Here is a 16,005-nt window from a genome sequence, read left to right as displayed (position 1 = left end):
GTGTAAAGGACTGAAGGAACGAGGCAAGCCGACAGTTACAATATATGCTGGAAGGAATAAGGCGATCTTCGCGAAGCTGGGCTTTGGTCTAACGAACTGAATTCTTTTAAAGGGTTACATTATAGAGGAACAGTAGTGAAAGCAAATCTATCACCTGATAGAGTCTACTACACATTCAATAGAAAGTTTGAGATGCATTAAGACATGCCCTCTCCCATCAGCAGCTTCTTGTCGAATGTTGAGATTAGGTAATTCTTTGACAACAAAAATATTAATAGTTCGTGGATAAATCTGCGAAGTAACTACAGATTCTTTGGAAGTCTACCATGATTTTAGTTTAAGAAAAATCTTCTGTTCTTCGGCATTGTTCTTCTTTTACTATATTTCATGTCAATTTTCATGGCCAAATTTTTTCAAAGACCAAATTAGCCCTCATTCACCGTCTTAGTCATGTGCAAAGTTTTCCCGCCTAAAACAAGAAGTCGTTATAAATCCTGTAACTTACCGAAGCCAAATCCCACAACCTCTTATAACTAACTAGCAGACAGAGAGTGAGAGAGAGATCTCAAAGAAAGCCCAAGCGTCTTCTTCTTCTTCTCTTCCTTTTCTCTAATCTCCTGTACCCTCTACACAAAAAAACTAAAAAAAAACAAAAAATCTCTCTCTAGTCTCTTTATCCGTGAGAAAAATGCAGCAGAGGCCAATAAACAGCTTATGTAGAGCACTTGTTCAGGATCAGGATTACATAATCGAGATAGAAAAGCACATTCGAGAAATGAAATATGCACCAAGAAGGATGGAAAAGAGATCTGGCTATTTTCGCCGTCTTCGCATTCCCAATATGATGAGTGACAAATGGATTCATGCTATTCCCATGGTTGTGTTGCTGTGCCTCTTCACACTCTGGTGGTTCTCTTATCCAGGTGCTTAGTTCTTTTCCAGTTTCTTTTACTGGTTTCTGTTCTTTAAACTTTGACTGTTTTTCTTATTTGTGCCACTCTATTTATTTTTGTGGGTTCTTGTATTCAAATAGTGATGGTATGCTGTAATGCAGTTGAAATGTTATATGAGTTCTTAATGTTTTCCTTGAAATTCTTGGTTCTTGATAACGGCATTGACTTAATTTATTTGAGTGATTGTTTCAGATTCATGTGTGAGAATCTTGATCTTTAATTCAACTTTAACTAATTAGCTTCTGTATAATCATATCTGTTTCCTCTTGTTTCTACTTTTTCTTTGATATGTAAAAGATTATGTGCTCTTTAATTTTATATTAGAACCCTGTCTTTGTTTTCTTGAATTTATACTTGTTGTGCAAGAAAAAAAAATTATAATAAGCAAATGGTGCTTGAAAGGAGTGATCGATGTGGAGAAGGGAAGGAGAAGTCGTTGATTTGCTTTGGACAGATAGTGATGCTCCTTTCATAAGCATTTTAACTTCTGGTTGGCTCCCCAAGATAAATCTGTTTGATATGTATGATAATTACACCTCATTAAACAAAATAATTGTAGTGGTACTCATAAAAAAAAAATTGCAGTCGGTTCAATCGGAAGAATCTGATATATTTTGAACAGCAAACAATCTCATATTCTTGAAATTCATTTGAATTCATCTTCCTAACTATCTATTCTAAGCAATGAAACGGAGATATGCTTTTATGGTCAGAAATTAATCTATGAGAATTAGAAATCACTGATATCATCTTATGTTCCCTAGTTAATTACATTCTCTTTTCCTATGAAAAAGTGAACTTGGAGATCAAGGATGGCAGGATTGTGGGTATACATCGTGCTGATCATGACACACCGCTGCCCCTCAACACTAGGCATGTTGCACTTGCTGCATCAGCTACATCCCCAATTGCCCCAGTTCCTGAGGACCTCACACTCAGTAATGAAATTGAAGCACTTCCAGTGAGTAATGAATCATTTGTGCTTTATGAGAATGATGAAGATTTTGTAAAAACTACATACCGTGCTGATCATGAGATGCCGCTGTCTCTCAATACTAATCATGTTGCCCTCACCACGACATCAGCTACATCCCCGATTGCACCTGTTCCTCAGGACCTTGCACTCGGTAATGAAACAGAAGAAAATCCAGTGAGTAATGAATCACTTAAGCTTTATGGGAACGATGAGGCTGTTTACAAAGCTGATCATGGTATGCTGCTGCTTCTCAATACTAACCATGTTGCACTCAGCACCTTAGCATCAGTAACATCCCCGGTTGCACCAGTTCCCCAGGACCTCACACTCAAAGATCAGACCGAGGCACATTCAATGAGTAATGAATCATTTTCGGACTAATGAGAATGATGAAGCTTTTGTAAGAGGCAAACTATCAGCCGACATGAATTGCAGTTGAGATCAGAGGTGCCGTATGGCTATATGGCTCTTCTGTGTTAGCACGGTACTCCCAAGTGTCACTTTCAGAAGATAGTAGAAAACAAGTGTTTCGGTACATTTAAACAAAAAACTGAGGTTTTTAACCATGAGCTTGTACTGATTTTACCTTGTATGAATAGAACAACAAATGGCTCATTGTAGGTGATTAGTTTTGAGGATTGCAAAATCTGATTTTGTGAGTTTTCTGGTACATTCTAAGCCTGTAAGGTAATTAAAATAGTCCCATGAGGTTTATTTCTATTGATACCATTAACGCTGATTTTATTCCTGTATGAATTAGGCATTCTCTGGGCCTGGAAAGGAGATGAAATTGCCCACCATAATTACATGGTGAGACTTTATTTGGGAGCAGGTTCTGCAACAGTCCCTTCTTGCTGACAGCAAAATATTGTGTTCACTCAGTAATTAAAGGCATCCACTGTAAGATTTTGACTGCAAGGGTGACTTTTTGCTGATGTTGACATTATCTAAAAATCGTAAAGCGTGTAAGAATTTGTTTATTTCCAGGTTGATCAGGACAAAGAGGAAAAGGAGGAAATCGTTTCTCTTATGCTCAGTGATGTCTGATCTTCTCTGCATTAACAAGTAGATGTTGATGGGAAACAACTTATCATATCTAATTACTTAAAGATTTTTTACCAGAAATATTCATAAAAAAAAAGACTTCAAGTTGATGCTGCAATTTCTCCACTTTTTTGGTAACTCCATGGTTGAAATGAGGTCTCTCAAGATGATCGAATATTACAGTTTCCATTCATGGCATTCATAAAAAAAAAGGACTTTAAGTTGATGCTGCAATTTCTCCACTTTTTTGGTAACTCCATGGTTGAAATGAGGTCTCTCAAGATGATCGAATATTACAGTTTCCATTCATGGCATTCAATCGAATATGACAAATATCAGGTCACCAGTGTTGGCAATGGCTAACGGGACAAAAGATAGGCTATTTGGGTCACATTCGGTCAAAAGATTCAGTTACTATCTATGAACAAATTTATGGCGGCAGTTACTCTAGGTTTGTTCGAGAATAAAAAAAAGAAGAGATAGATATCTCTCTTCTTTGTTGAGAATTTGGTGGGTTCTCGATAGGAGAGAGAAGCAACAACAAGGATTGATGAGAGAATCAGTTAATCATTGTGCATAAAGAAAGAAGCAACAACAAAAGGTTTAAGCAGTACCAGAAACAACAATCATGCACATAACCGATCAAAATCAACTTGTAATGGAAGGAATTTGACTGGAAAAAGGATGACCAAATGATGATCCAAAGGGAATGAAGTTCACTGCTGTTCTTGGTTTACAGACTGGTACTGGTGCGCTTGTGGCACGTCTTATGGATGGCAAGAAGTTGAAGGTTGCTACTGGTAGCTTCATCTTTGAAGGGCCCTTCTTGAATCCTTCAGATTCCAAGAAACATCCTTGATCCTACTTCTGAGTCTCTTCAAGCAATGAACTCAATAAAACACATTTCATATTCACCACGTTTAATTGCGGCTTGAGAAGAGTTCTGCTAGAATTATATAGGAGATGGGGTTTTAGAGATCAAGAATCTTATGCCTTCAGTGGTTAAGGATTTCAAAGGGAACAAAGATGCTGTAGTTTCAACTGTGGCGAGAATAAAGTCTTTGAATCTGATGAAGATCCTTCCTCAGTGGAGTTTGTATTCAAGTTTGGTCGATACTTGCTTATTTCTAGTTCACGCCCTGGAACTCAGGTGGCTGACTTTCAAGGAATATGGAACAAGGATATTCTTGACCCAGCATGCGAGAATATCTTGCACTCTCCAATCTTCTTCATTTTCCATCTCCCTCTCCCTCTTCTTCTTCTTTTTTTCCATCTATATAAGCGTAGAAAGTTAGTTTTTGAGGGGAAAATATGGGGGATCGAGATTAGAGTATCAGGAATGACTTCTAAGTTTTTATTATTCCTCACAAGCACATAACCATGGCTGAACTATTCTCGAGGGAGTGTTTGAGAATGTTTTTTAAAGTAATTTTTATTTGAAAATTAATATATTAAAATAATTTTTTTAAATACACTTTTGTGAAGTAAAAACAAACAGGTCTGTCCACATCCTTTTTGCATCAAGATTTCATATGGACTACTACTGACCCTTATATCTCTTTCTTCAGTTCTGCTCCAACCTTGAACATCAATCTTGAAATGAACTACTGGCCTTCCCATCTCTACCAGTCAATGGAAATAAAGTTGAACAAATGAGAGCCTTTCCATTTCTATCTCGCAATATTAAAAGCATTTTGTAATTTATTTGACTGTTTATTTATTATTTATCTTAGTCACTCGATTGTTTGGTTTGATTTGCAACGACAATAGCTCTTAAAATAATTCAAAAATATTAAAAAAATTAATTTAAAACAAGAAAAATTTCAAATTTTAATGAAAAGTAAATTAGAATTCACTCCCAAACACCTTTAAGACAGGGTATCTTGTATTTTCACCTTGACCTATGAGGTTGGAATTAAAAAGAAATTGTTCCATCCTGTTGTAATGTTGTCTCCCTCCCTCTCCTTTCTGACAGATTATATATTTGAGAAAGACTTCAAACAGAAGTTTTGAACACACAAGTTCTTGATATAGGTGTATCGTGGTCTTGTAGAATATCATTGTGCACGCTGAATGATTTTTAGCTGCTTTCATCTGAATTGAAGAACATGCAGCTTCAGAATTATATTGAAGTTCTTGGTGAAAGTGTGATATGAAAAAGGCATATTGTGGCTTCAATATCATTATGCATGCTAAGTTATTCCGAGTTACTTTCACGAATTGCAGTGCTTGTGCAGCTGATAGGTCTTGTCCACGAATGGGGATGGCGATGTCTTTGAAGTAATTATTGATCATCCTACCTGAAGGATTATGCTGCTTGAAAAATTCATCTTATTCATCGTTTTAAGCTGGTTTTCGTATCTGCAAGATTTACCGACTTTTGAAATATGAATTAATTAGCAGTGATTTCCAGTTCGATGGAAACAGGGACTTTACAAATGATCAAATAGACAAGTTCAGCATGAAATCCAATCGAACATGACCAACATCTGATCAAGAGTGCGACCAACTACCAGTCAAAATAAAGCCTTCAATTCATAATATATTGTACATTAAACTATGATATTTCACTAATATTTTTTAAAATATATTATATTACCATTTATTTTTTATAAAATATGCTAATATATAAAAATAGCCGAGAAAAAGTGTTCGGTCGTTCAAGCCAGCGAAGACCGATGGCATCGAGTGTGTGACAATCTACCAGTCAAAATAAAGCCTTTTATAAAAATATATGTATAATGTTTGGGTCAATATCTTATGCATTAAACAATTTCGGATTTGAATTTGAAGGAGACGGGTGTCTTTGGAACGCGACTCTAAAAATTTTAATTTTTTTTTATTTAAAATAATTTATATATATATTTTTAAATAATTTTGATATAATGACTTGAAAAAAATTAAAAAATTTAAAAAGTTATTTTAATATATTAAAAAAAAACATTTTAAGTCATCATTACTATCGAGATAAATATAAAATAGCAGCAAACACATTACCCACCCACGCGTTGGAATTGAAATAAATCAACAACTACAACAACACTGATCCTGATGGAAGATGGAACTGAAAGAGACATGTGGAATCCAACCTCAAATTACTTGGAGGACTCCAAACCCTTAAAGATCACTTCTACTGGGCCCGCCAAGTACTGGACGGATGCAATTCCGATCGGTAATGGCCGTCTCGGTGCCATGGTGTGGGGTGGCGTCTCATCAGAACTAATCCAGCTTAACGGTATGTAAACTCTAAAAGAAAAGCTTGCTTTTCCATTGTTTTATGTTAGTTATCTTTTGTTGAAAATCTAGATACTTCCTTTTCCTTTTGCAGAGGACACACTTTGGACAGGGACTCCGATTGATTATACTAACCCTGATGCACCAGAGGCATTAGCTGAGGTTAGAAATCTTGTGGACAGTGGTGAATTTGCAGAAGCTAGTGATGCAGCAGCCAAGTTGTCTGGAACTAATGCCAATGTATGTTAAACAATCATTATTGATGTTTCCTTGCTCTAGCAATTAAACTCCTTCTATTTTCTCTATGGTTAGATGTTAATAGACGATTAGGATCAATTGGTTTCTGGGGCCCCACATTCGGAATTTATGTGTTTTATTTGATGAAAACTAAACCGAAACTGAACTAATGCTGCTGACATTCTTTTTAGGGGCTAACAAATAGAAGAAACTGAACTCAAACTATGTAGTTCTATAACATGATTTTGTAGGCTTTCTACTGGTGTGTTGCTTGCACTTCCATCTCATTATTGCTTGTAACTACCCCTTGCATTTTATTGGTATATTATTTCTAGTTTCCTGGACCTATTTAAACTTCAGGGACTTGAATTATAATGTTGATCGATTAAGTCTATGGAAGAGGCTTTGAAAAGTTTTGGCATTCACATCCTAATGATTTGCATTTGATGATTAAGGTTTACCAACTACTTGGTGATATCAAGCTAGAATTCGATGGTTACCTTGTGTGTGCTGAAGAAACATATTATAGAGAGCTAGACTTAGATACTGCAACAGCAAGAGTGAAGTATTCTGTGGGTGATGTAGAATTCACGAGGGAGCACTTTGCATCTTATCCAGATCAAGTGATTGTGACAAAGATTGCTGGAAGCAAAGAAGGGTCTGTATCCTTTACTGTATCTTTAGACAGCAAGTTGGATCATCATTGTTACATAACAGACGAAAGCCAAATTGTAATGGAAGGAAGATGCCCTGGAAAAAGGATCCCACCAAAAGTAAAGGCTAATGATGATCCAAAAGGAATTCTGTTTGCTGCTGTTCTTGGTTTACAGATTAGTGATGGTGCAGGTCTGATGAGTGTTTTGGATGATGGGAAGTTGAAGGTTGAAGGTGCACATTGGGTTGTGTTGCATATGATGGCTTCATCTTCGTTTGAAGGGCCATTCACAAAGCCCTCAGAATCAGAGAAAGATCCTACTTCTGTGTCTCTCCGTGCATTGAAATCAATAAAAAACCAGTCATATTCAGAGCTTTATTCACGTCATTTAGATGACTATCAGAACCTTTTTCACCGTGTTTCATTGCAGCTATGCAAGGGCTCTGATAGAAAGATAGGAGATAGATCTTTGGAGATCGAGAATCTTATGCCTTCTGGAAAAAGATGTGTTGAAGGGAACAAAGATGTAGTTCCAACAGTAGACAGGATAAGATCTTTTCAATCTGATGAAGATCCTTCGTTGGTGGAACTTCTATTCCATTTTGGTCGATATTTGCTTATTTCTAGTTCACGCCCTGGAACTCAGGTGGCTAACCTTCAGGGGATATGGAACAAGGATCTTCAGCCAATGTGGGAGTACGTTACACTCTCTGATCTTCTTCATTTTCCACTTCCCTCTTTTCTCAATCTATATATGTGTCGGAAGTTAGGGAGTTGAGGGGGACATGTAGGAGGTTGAAGTTATGCTGTCTTCCACTTCTTTCTGCATCAGGATTTCATAGAGACCGCTACTGACTCCTTTATCTCTTTCTTCAGTTCTGCTCCTCACTTGAACATCAATCTTGAAATGAACTATTGGCCTTCCCTGCCTTGCAACCTTAGTGAGTGCCAGGAGCCCTTGTTTGAATTTATCAAATCTCTATCAATCAATGGATGTAAAACTGCACAAGTAAGAGCTCTTTCCATTTCTATCTCATAATAAAAAAAAACATTTTGTAATTTATTTAACCTTTTATTTATAATTTACTTCACTCACTGGCTGTTTGGTTAGATTTCAATGGCGGAGTTTCTCCTCAAACTCTAGCCAATAATTAAGAAATTCAGTTGTTGCAATCAGCACTGTAAGCTTGTAGACTAAGATAAGTTCATCTTTGCTTATGAGGTTTCCATGTCAAAATAGCTTGGTTACCAGAGAGTCTTATCCTCAAAGCAGTCCCATACCATTTACCCTTGCCATCATTCAACTAGGATGGGGGCAATATATATTCTCTAGTCAATGTAGCATCCCAAGACCTTAACCAGAAAGATCCTCAACCAAACCCTGAGGCCCTTGTAGTGTTTTTTGATCTTCATTGTACTTCTCAAATATTTCTTATCTGAGTCTCAGAATGTTTCCAGGTAAACTACAAAACAAGTGGTTGGGTGGTGCATCATAAGTCTGACATATGGGCGAAACCATCAGCAGATAAGGGAGAGGTTGTGTGGGCAATATGGCCTATGGGCGGGGCATGGCTTTGCACTCATTTATGGGAGCACTACAGTTATACAATGGATGAAGTACGCTATTGATTTTTCCTTAAATTGCCCATTACCTTGCTGTCCTTGATAATTGGCTTTCTCGTTTGACTTTATGACCAAAGTGGTTGTAGCTTTCCTTAACACCTACTGTGATGAATTGTTTTTAGGACTAAGTTACGGTACATGCAAATTTTATAGAAAGCATAAGATCTGATGACTGAGGGGAAGGCCTCTTGCCCTTAAATTCCATAATAGTCTGTTCTACTAATTTCTACTCTTTCTAAGATTGGATGGTTTTTATGTTATTAAGTGGCTACTGGTCCTTACATCATGTTATTTTCTCCCCCTCTGTTGTTACTGGGCAGTGTCATCAACAGATCTTTGATTATCTTATGAAACTTTAGAGAGTCTCTTTTCCTCTTTCTTTCTCAGAAGAAAATTATAATTTTTTTTAATGGCATAATTTACATCATGTTATTTTCTTCCCCTCTGTTATGCTGATATTTTCTAAATGATTAGGATTTTCTTAGAAATAAGGCATACCCTCTGTTGGAAGGATGTGCATCATTTTTGCTGGACTGGTTGATTGAAGGGCATGGAGGATATCTAGAAACCAACCCGTCCACTTCTCCTGAACATATGTTTATTGCCCCAGATGGTAAGTCTGCTTCTGTGAGCTATTCATCAACTATGGATATGGCACTCATCAAAGAAGTATTTTCTGCGATTATTTCTGCTTCTGAGGTGAAACTCTTATTCTCAATGTCTGTAATAATTACAGTTTTGGTATTTGCTAAATTTTCTAATTTCTAACTTAAAATTGTAAAAAACTTGTTAAAAACAGGTTTTGGGCAGAAATGAGGATGCTTTTGTTCAGAAAGTGCACAAGGCTCAACCAAGGCTTTATCCAACAAAAATTGATGAAGAAGGCTCTATTATGGAATGGGTGTGCAAGTGGCGTATATATTTTGTATTGTTGTCCACGTAATGCAGTCCTTTCCTGTATTTTGACTGCTAGATTTTGACAAATGTAATCCTCTCTGTGGTAGTGCAGGCACAAGACTTTAAGGACCCTGATGTGCATCATCGACACCTTTCACATCTGTTTGGCCTGTTTCCAGGACACTCAATAACCATCGACAAAAATCCAGAGCTTTGTGAAGCAGCAGAAAATTCTCTCTACAAACGAGGTTAGCTTAAATATACAACTAGTTTAGGGGGATTGAGGCTAAATGGTTCCATCCAGCTGTATCACTTTCTCTCACCTTTACCTGTTCTTTTCTGGTTCTGAAAGATTATATTTGAGACTGATTTGTTGCATAAAAATGTAAAATGAATGCATAAGAGCAAGTTTCAAGCGTCAAAAAAATGTTATGCTTTGAACAGAATAGCTCTCATTGCAAGAGCAGAATGATATAAAAAGGCCTCTCGTGGTGTCATGGAATATCACTAGGCATGCTAAATAATTTTAAGTTACTTTTCATTAAATTGGAGAAATTATGCAGCAGTAAATTATATTGAATTTCTTGATTGAAGTGAAAAAATGTCATGCTTTGAACACTAAAGTTCTTGATGCAAGTGCAAAATATACAACAAGGCCTATTGAGGTTTAACAAAATATCACTATGCATGCAAAAGTATGTTGAGTTACTTTCATTGGATTAGAAAACTTACGCAACCAAAGAATTCCATTGAAACTTGTATGCATTGTCCACAGATGTGGATTGTCTACGCTTAAAGGATTACTTTATCTTTCCTGAAATGTTATACTGTTCAAAAGTTCATCTTATATTCCTTCATGATTGTATTTGTAACTTCAGCTGGGACGGCATTGCTTTAGGGTTATAGTCTGGTATTGTGTTACATTGTATTTGTCAATGGAAACAGGAGAGGATGGGCCAGGATGGTCAACCACATGGAAAATTGCTCTATGGGCACATCTGCACAACAGTGAGCATTCTTATAGGATGGTTAAGCAATTAATTAAGTTGGTGGATCCAGATCACGAGGTAGCGTTTGAAGGTGGGCTGTACAGTAATTTGTTTGCAGCACATCCTCCTTTTCAAATTGATGCCAATTTTGGGTAAGCAGCCTTGTCCATGTTATCGATGACAATGCAGTAAACTATCCAAATTAGTATCTCTCAACGTGTGTCGAAACATATAATCCGGTTTGTAGTTTTAAACAGACGGATACCATCTTCAAGTACCGCGAACATCTGTGCATGCATAATATCAATGATTTGACAGAGATGTTATTTTTGCAACTTTTGGTTTCAGATTCACAGCGGGGGTTTCAGAAATGCTTGTCCAGAGTAGCATAAAAGATCTGTACTTGCTCCCTGCTCTCCCTCGAGATAAATGGGCAAATGGATGTGTTAAAGGATTAAAGGCACGCGGGGGGTTGACAGTCAGCATATGCTGGAAAGAAGGAGATCTTCATGAAGTTGGTGTTTGGCTGAAGGATGGAAGCTCCTCCCTCCAAAGAATACATTATAGAGGAACTACAGTCACAGTAAACTTATCATGTAGAAAGATTTACACATTCAATACACAGTTAGAGTGTGTAAAGACTCTCTCCCTCTCATGATAAGAGACAGGGTTCTCTTTCAACTTTGTTCAATGTCAATACTGAATAAAATTCCATGAGAACGATGCGTGCAAAAAAATCTGGCAAGGAACTCAGCTTCCTTTGTATGTGAATAGCCAAAGCCGAAGTGTTTTTGTTTAGAAGCTACGGGCGGCATTGTATTTTATTTTATGTTTCTTTTTTATTTGACAAAAACCAGAAACTAGTTTTTTTTTAAAAAAAGAAAGTGAAAAAAACAATAATATGATGTAGAAATTTTAAAAACAAATAAAATTATTTTCATTTAAAAAAATGAATAAAAAATCAAGGCAAACAAAAAAAAATTATTTATTTTTTAAAAAATTTGAAAATAAAAGGGGAAAATGGAAACTATATTTCGTTTATAGGCATTGTTGGCCCACAGCCCAATCTTCAAACAATATAGTATAGCTCAATTGCAGGCTTTGAATCGATTAGGCCTGGGCCAATAGATACTCCTCTACGACGCCGTGTAATCGACAAATCCAAACATCCTCTCCTCTAAAACAAAAAGTCTAAAACCCTAACCAAAACCCCCTCATTTCACCCCATCCTCCTTCACACGCTGAAATGGCTTGGCGCAGTGGAGGATCACTCTCGCGTTCGCTCATGTCCGCCGCCAGGGCGCCGCTTCCTCGCTCTTCTGCACCTCTCCCCCGCCTCCGTCCCCCGCCTTCCTCCGCTCCCCGTTTACAATCTCGCCGCTTATCCTTTGCTCCTTCCAGGTAGCCGTCCCTCTTGAATTTTTCTTGATGATTTTCTTTTTCTGAAATATTGTTTCCCAATTTTCATTTTTTGTTTCATTTATATTTCTTTCTATTATGGATAATGAAGCTGTAAAATTGACCTTATTTTGCGTGATAGGCTAGTGCAGATTTTGTTAATAAATTTCACTTATTTTGGCTCGATGGGCTCGTTTGAAATGGAGGGCTTATTCCTGTGGATCCTTAAATTTATGAAATAACCAACTCTAGTAATTCTACATTTCGTAAGAAATCAAGAAAATCCATTTTTAATCTATTTTTGCATATTGTTTGTCGAAGCCAATCTGGGGATGAGAATTTCTTCTTCTGCTTCTTCTTCTTCTATATTATGGTTTAATGTTTCTCTTTGTTGTTGTGTTTTTGTAGGAACTTGGGAGAACTGGGATGCATGCAGTCGTTCTTGCCTTTGGTGTCCGCGGGGAACTTGACATCGCGTCTCAATGCTAATTTGCGGGCTTTTTGTGAGCTGTCTCATGGTACCTTCTGTCGTTCTTGTCCAGATCGCTAATAGTTTCTTTGTGAGTCTTACTGTTTCTAGGGTGCAAAACAAAGCAAAAACAAAATGTTTTTGAATTGTTGTTATTCATGAACTGCTGTGGCATAACTTCTATTGGAAAGAGAAATCTTTTGGGGTGCTTTCCATAAGTTTGTCAAAAATGTGTTCAATTCACTAAGTGAGCTATAAAGTAGATTTGGTTTTTGTTGGTTTTATGAAACCTGGTTAATGAGAGGAATTGGGACTGGGATTGATAGGGAGGAATGGAAAAGATGGGTGATGCACGTGGACTTACAGTCGGCTAAAGGCGCGGAACTGATGCCACAATAGTAGGTTTCTATTTTTTTATGTTTCTTATTCTTAAAAAACATATATGTAGTGCATCAATATTGAGACCAAAGATAAACCAGAGCCTTCAAGACTAAGAAACATAGAGGCATTTAGTCAAATGCATCATACATTTCAAATTGACTGTTTGCAAGGTTGTTGTGATCCGTGCTGGGAGATCCAGCTCTCCTTGATTATTTTGTTGTTTATATTAAAGGCTCTCCGTATAAATCTCTCAATATTACAAGGGAAGAAACCTTCTTTCCATTTGCTTCTGAGATAAACACATTGCAGTTAGTTGGATTTTTCTTCATTTATTGTTTTTGTTGTGTTTTTTTTAATATTCTCGTAATAAGTTTGTTTGCAACCCACTTGTGGCATATTCCCTTTTCCTTTGCTGCTGATAAAAATATGATGAGAAATCCTTTTGGTGCGTTATTTTCTCCGTATAGTTTATCAAAAGAGTCATTACTTGACCCCATGAGAGACTTGTTTCAAGTACTGCATATGGAAATTAGAATTCAGTGGATTCTTTTGCATCAACATAAAAGGCCAGCTTTAGATTTTGTCTTCCAATTTTTTTCTTTGATCGTGTATAGTTTTCTGCAAATTACAAGTAAAAACTAAGGTGTGTTACTGCTCTGTTTTTATTACTTGACAGCTTCATCACAATAAAAAATATCTGTATACAAAAGGAGCCACAAGATTTTGTAATCTGTACTGGAAAGGCTGAGTTTTAAATCAATTAATCAGTTTTTATGCTGTTACCAGCAACGAACATTATTCCTAATTTCTGATAAGACCTGGAATTAGAAATCTTCGAATTCAATTATTTTCTGTGGTTAAACTCCTAGATTCTTACTGCTTGAAGGAATTACGCCCCAAGAAACCACGCTTTTCTAGTGGAGAATTCTTGCATGGATTTTGAACCATTACCCTGTTATTGCAGGTACTTGAAGAGCCTTTGGATTAGCACTACCAAATGCAACGTTATCTGAAGGAAGTCAGTGTTGGATGCTAGGAATTTTGTCGTTTTGGCATGGATAATTAATAATGATGTCATGTTCTATGCTACATCTGAGATCAATGTTAGTTTTTATATACTCTTCGGACAATCTATTAGATGGTTTTGCAGGCACCTGTATTCACTTGTCGGTTTGTGTGCTCTGTTTCTTTGATTTGTACCTTGTCTCTGGAAAGGTCCTGCTGTTGATACATGATTATCAAACTTTTTTTAGTTTTTGGAATTTATGATCTTGTTCATTGTATAAAAGAATTTTTATGGGCCATCACTACCCCCGCCCCACTGTAAGAGCTCATGGAGTAGCCAACTGCGCAGGGGAATGCTTGGCGTAGTGGTTTTTTTTTTTTTTTTTTTTTTGGGGGGGGGTATGGATTGGGTTTTGACTATTCATACCCAAAACAATGCATTTTTGACACCTCACCTGGTTGGGTTTTGGTACTCATTTAGTATCCCAAATTTAAATGTTATAATCTAGAATTATTTAGTACATTTTGAGGTTATTTATTCATTTTAAGTCAGGTCAAGTAGACCGGTATCTATACTCAATTCAAAACTTGACATTTTGTCTAAGAGTTTTACCCCAAATTAATCAGGATATTCATAGATTGAATTTTGTACTATCAATCATTATCTTTTGCTAAGAATAGATGACTTGTTTTGCTGGTTGTAGGTTTTTTTGTAAAAAAAAATTGACTCGAGGTTAGGCTACCGGAGGACTGATGATGGAGGACAAGGAAAAAACATGTTTCAATCACGGCCTTTCGAGCTCGGAAAGAACAATCACTATCTTTTAAACTCGGCCTGGACACATTCAATGGACGGTTTTGCCATTAGAATTGATGAATCCCCTCAACAGTTTTTCTTAATGAACCGTGTTTTCCATCCAATGCTTGAACCGCTTTGCCATTATTTTCATTGACAATGTCCGTGTTTCATCTAACGACGAGCATCGAGGACATTTCAAAGTGCTTGCAGCTAGAGAGAATGATGCTCAGATCCAAGCATTCTTCCATACCTAAAACAATTATCCAAACCTGACCTGAACTAGAATGTACATGGATTCTTGATACCCGATTCAATCGGGTTTTGGGTTTCTATCATCTATCCAAAACTCAAACCTTAATGATATAATTTAAAACATTTTAATATATAATTAGCTTGTTTTATATGTAATTTTTTCGAACTTTGAGGAGATTTATTTATTTTAGATCCGGTTTGGGTCAGGCAAACTAGTATCTATATCCAACCAAAAACTTAAATTTTTACTTTTGAGTTTTACCTGAACCTGATTAGGTTTAAACGTTTTCTATCTATTCGGGCTGGTATCTATGAGGTTTTGGTGCAATTGCTAACGAGATTTTAGTTGAAGCAACAAATTCGTATTTATCCGATTCTTTTACTGTAGGGGATGTGATGGCTTGCAACTTTTGTTTTCTTGAAACTAGATGCTAGTTCTTTTACATTGGTTTCTCCTCTGTCCACTCTCCTCTGTTCATCAAATATATTGTTGGGGTGCAACATAATAGCCCAACTTATTCGATTCTATGGCCTCGCTGAGGGAAGTCTAGAAGTTTTGACGAATCCGAAAGTTAGCGAGGAAGCTCTGAATCCATCCTGTGCAACAAAGGAACTACTGAATAAGTTCTTCAATAGTTCAATAACTCCACTTCGTTTTCCATGTCTCTTTGTAGAGGAAGCTTGCGCCATTCTGCAGCAGACCATTGGCTGAATGAAAGTAGTTGAGTCGATATTCGTTAAAAGGAAGCATTCGGGGCCACATGCAACTTGTTAAAAGTCCATATTGTGCATGACTATTTGTGGAGAACTGATCCCAGGAAAAGGCAAGTGACAAATGAACATCAAGTGCTTGGCATTTTATGTTACAAGTGGAAGCCTTTCTTCTGGCCCGTGTATAGTGATGACTCCTATCATTATCCCAATTACATAAAAAAAGTGCTGTCTTTTTTCGCCGACAGTACATGAAATGAAAAGAACTTGTATCACAATTTTTCGGATGAGACACACAAAAGTAGCCTGGCAGAACTTTTAACTTCGGAGATTCTTGTGTCTCATCTTTTTCCACCTCCGATCGATCGAGTTTAGTTTTTGG

The 16,005-nt window shown here is 36.8% G+C and overlaps 3 protein-coding genes across 6 annotated transcripts; all 3 read left to right on the top strand.

Moving 5' to 3' along the window:
- The first annotated feature begins 688 nt into the window (after positions 1-688).
- On the top strand, positions 689-2,591 carry LOC133680172 (uncharacterized). Its single transcript, XM_062102987.1, has 2 exons — positions 689-923; positions 1,748-2,591. The coding sequence occupies exons 1-2, from the start codon at positions 689-691 to the stop codon at positions 2,308-2,310; spliced, it is 798 nt and encodes a 265-aa protein (XP_061958971.1). The 3' UTR covers positions 2,311-2,591.
- A 3,357-nt stretch (positions 2,592-5,948) lies between these two features.
- On the top strand, positions 5,949-11,409 carry LOC133679913 (alpha-L-fucosidase 2-like). Of its 2 annotated transcripts, none has more exons than XM_062102645.1 (10): positions 5,949-6,208; positions 6,302-6,447; positions 6,900-7,795; positions 7,976-8,108; positions 8,558-8,716; positions 9,197-9,421; positions 9,522-9,647; positions 9,732-9,867; positions 10,565-10,760; positions 10,957-11,409. In XM_062102645.1, exons 1-10 carry the CDS (start codon positions 6,025-6,027, stop codon positions 11,264-11,266), a joined length of 2,511 nt encoding a protein of 836 aa, XP_061958629.1. In that variant the 5' UTR covers positions 5,949-6,024; the 3' UTR covers positions 11,267-11,409. The 2 variants fall into 2 exon arrangements, with proteins under 2 accessions (XP_061958629.1, XP_061958630.1); XM_062102646.1 differs by having other exon boundaries at positions 5,950-6,208; positions 9,522-9,623.
- Positions 11,410-11,787: 378 nt separating this feature from the next.
- LOC133679914 (uncharacterized) lies at positions 11,788-14,118 on the top strand. Of its 3 annotated transcripts, XM_062102648.1 has the most exons (4): positions 11,790-12,009; positions 12,415-12,524; positions 12,802-12,873; positions 13,821-14,118. In XM_062102648.1, the coding sequence occupies exons 1-3, from the start codon at positions 11,855-11,857 to the stop codon at positions 12,822-12,824; spliced, it is 288 nt and encodes a 95-aa protein (XP_061958632.1). In that variant the 5' UTR covers positions 11,790-11,854; the 3' UTR covers positions 12,825-12,873; positions 13,821-14,118. The 3 variants fall into 3 exon arrangements, with proteins under 3 accessions (XP_061958631.1, XP_061958632.1, XP_061958634.1); XM_062102647.1 differs by lacking the exon at positions 12,802-12,873 and having other exon boundaries at positions 11,788-12,009; positions 12,415-12,566; XM_062102650.1 differs by lacking the exon at positions 12,802-12,873 and having other exon boundaries at positions 11,791-12,009; positions 12,415-12,528; positions 13,825-14,118.
- Positions 14,119-16,005: the final 1,887 nt, after the last annotated feature.

The sequence above is a fragment of the Populus nigra genome, chromosome 19, assembly GCF_951802175.1.
Source record: "Populus nigra chromosome 19, ddPopNigr1.1, whole genome shotgun sequence".
Taxonomy (NCBI): Eukaryota; Viridiplantae; Streptophyta; class Magnoliopsida; order Malpighiales; family Salicaceae; genus Populus; species Populus nigra.
The sequence above is the reverse complement of the archived record's forward strand: the minus strand, read 5'-3'. Positions and strand labels throughout refer to the sequence as shown.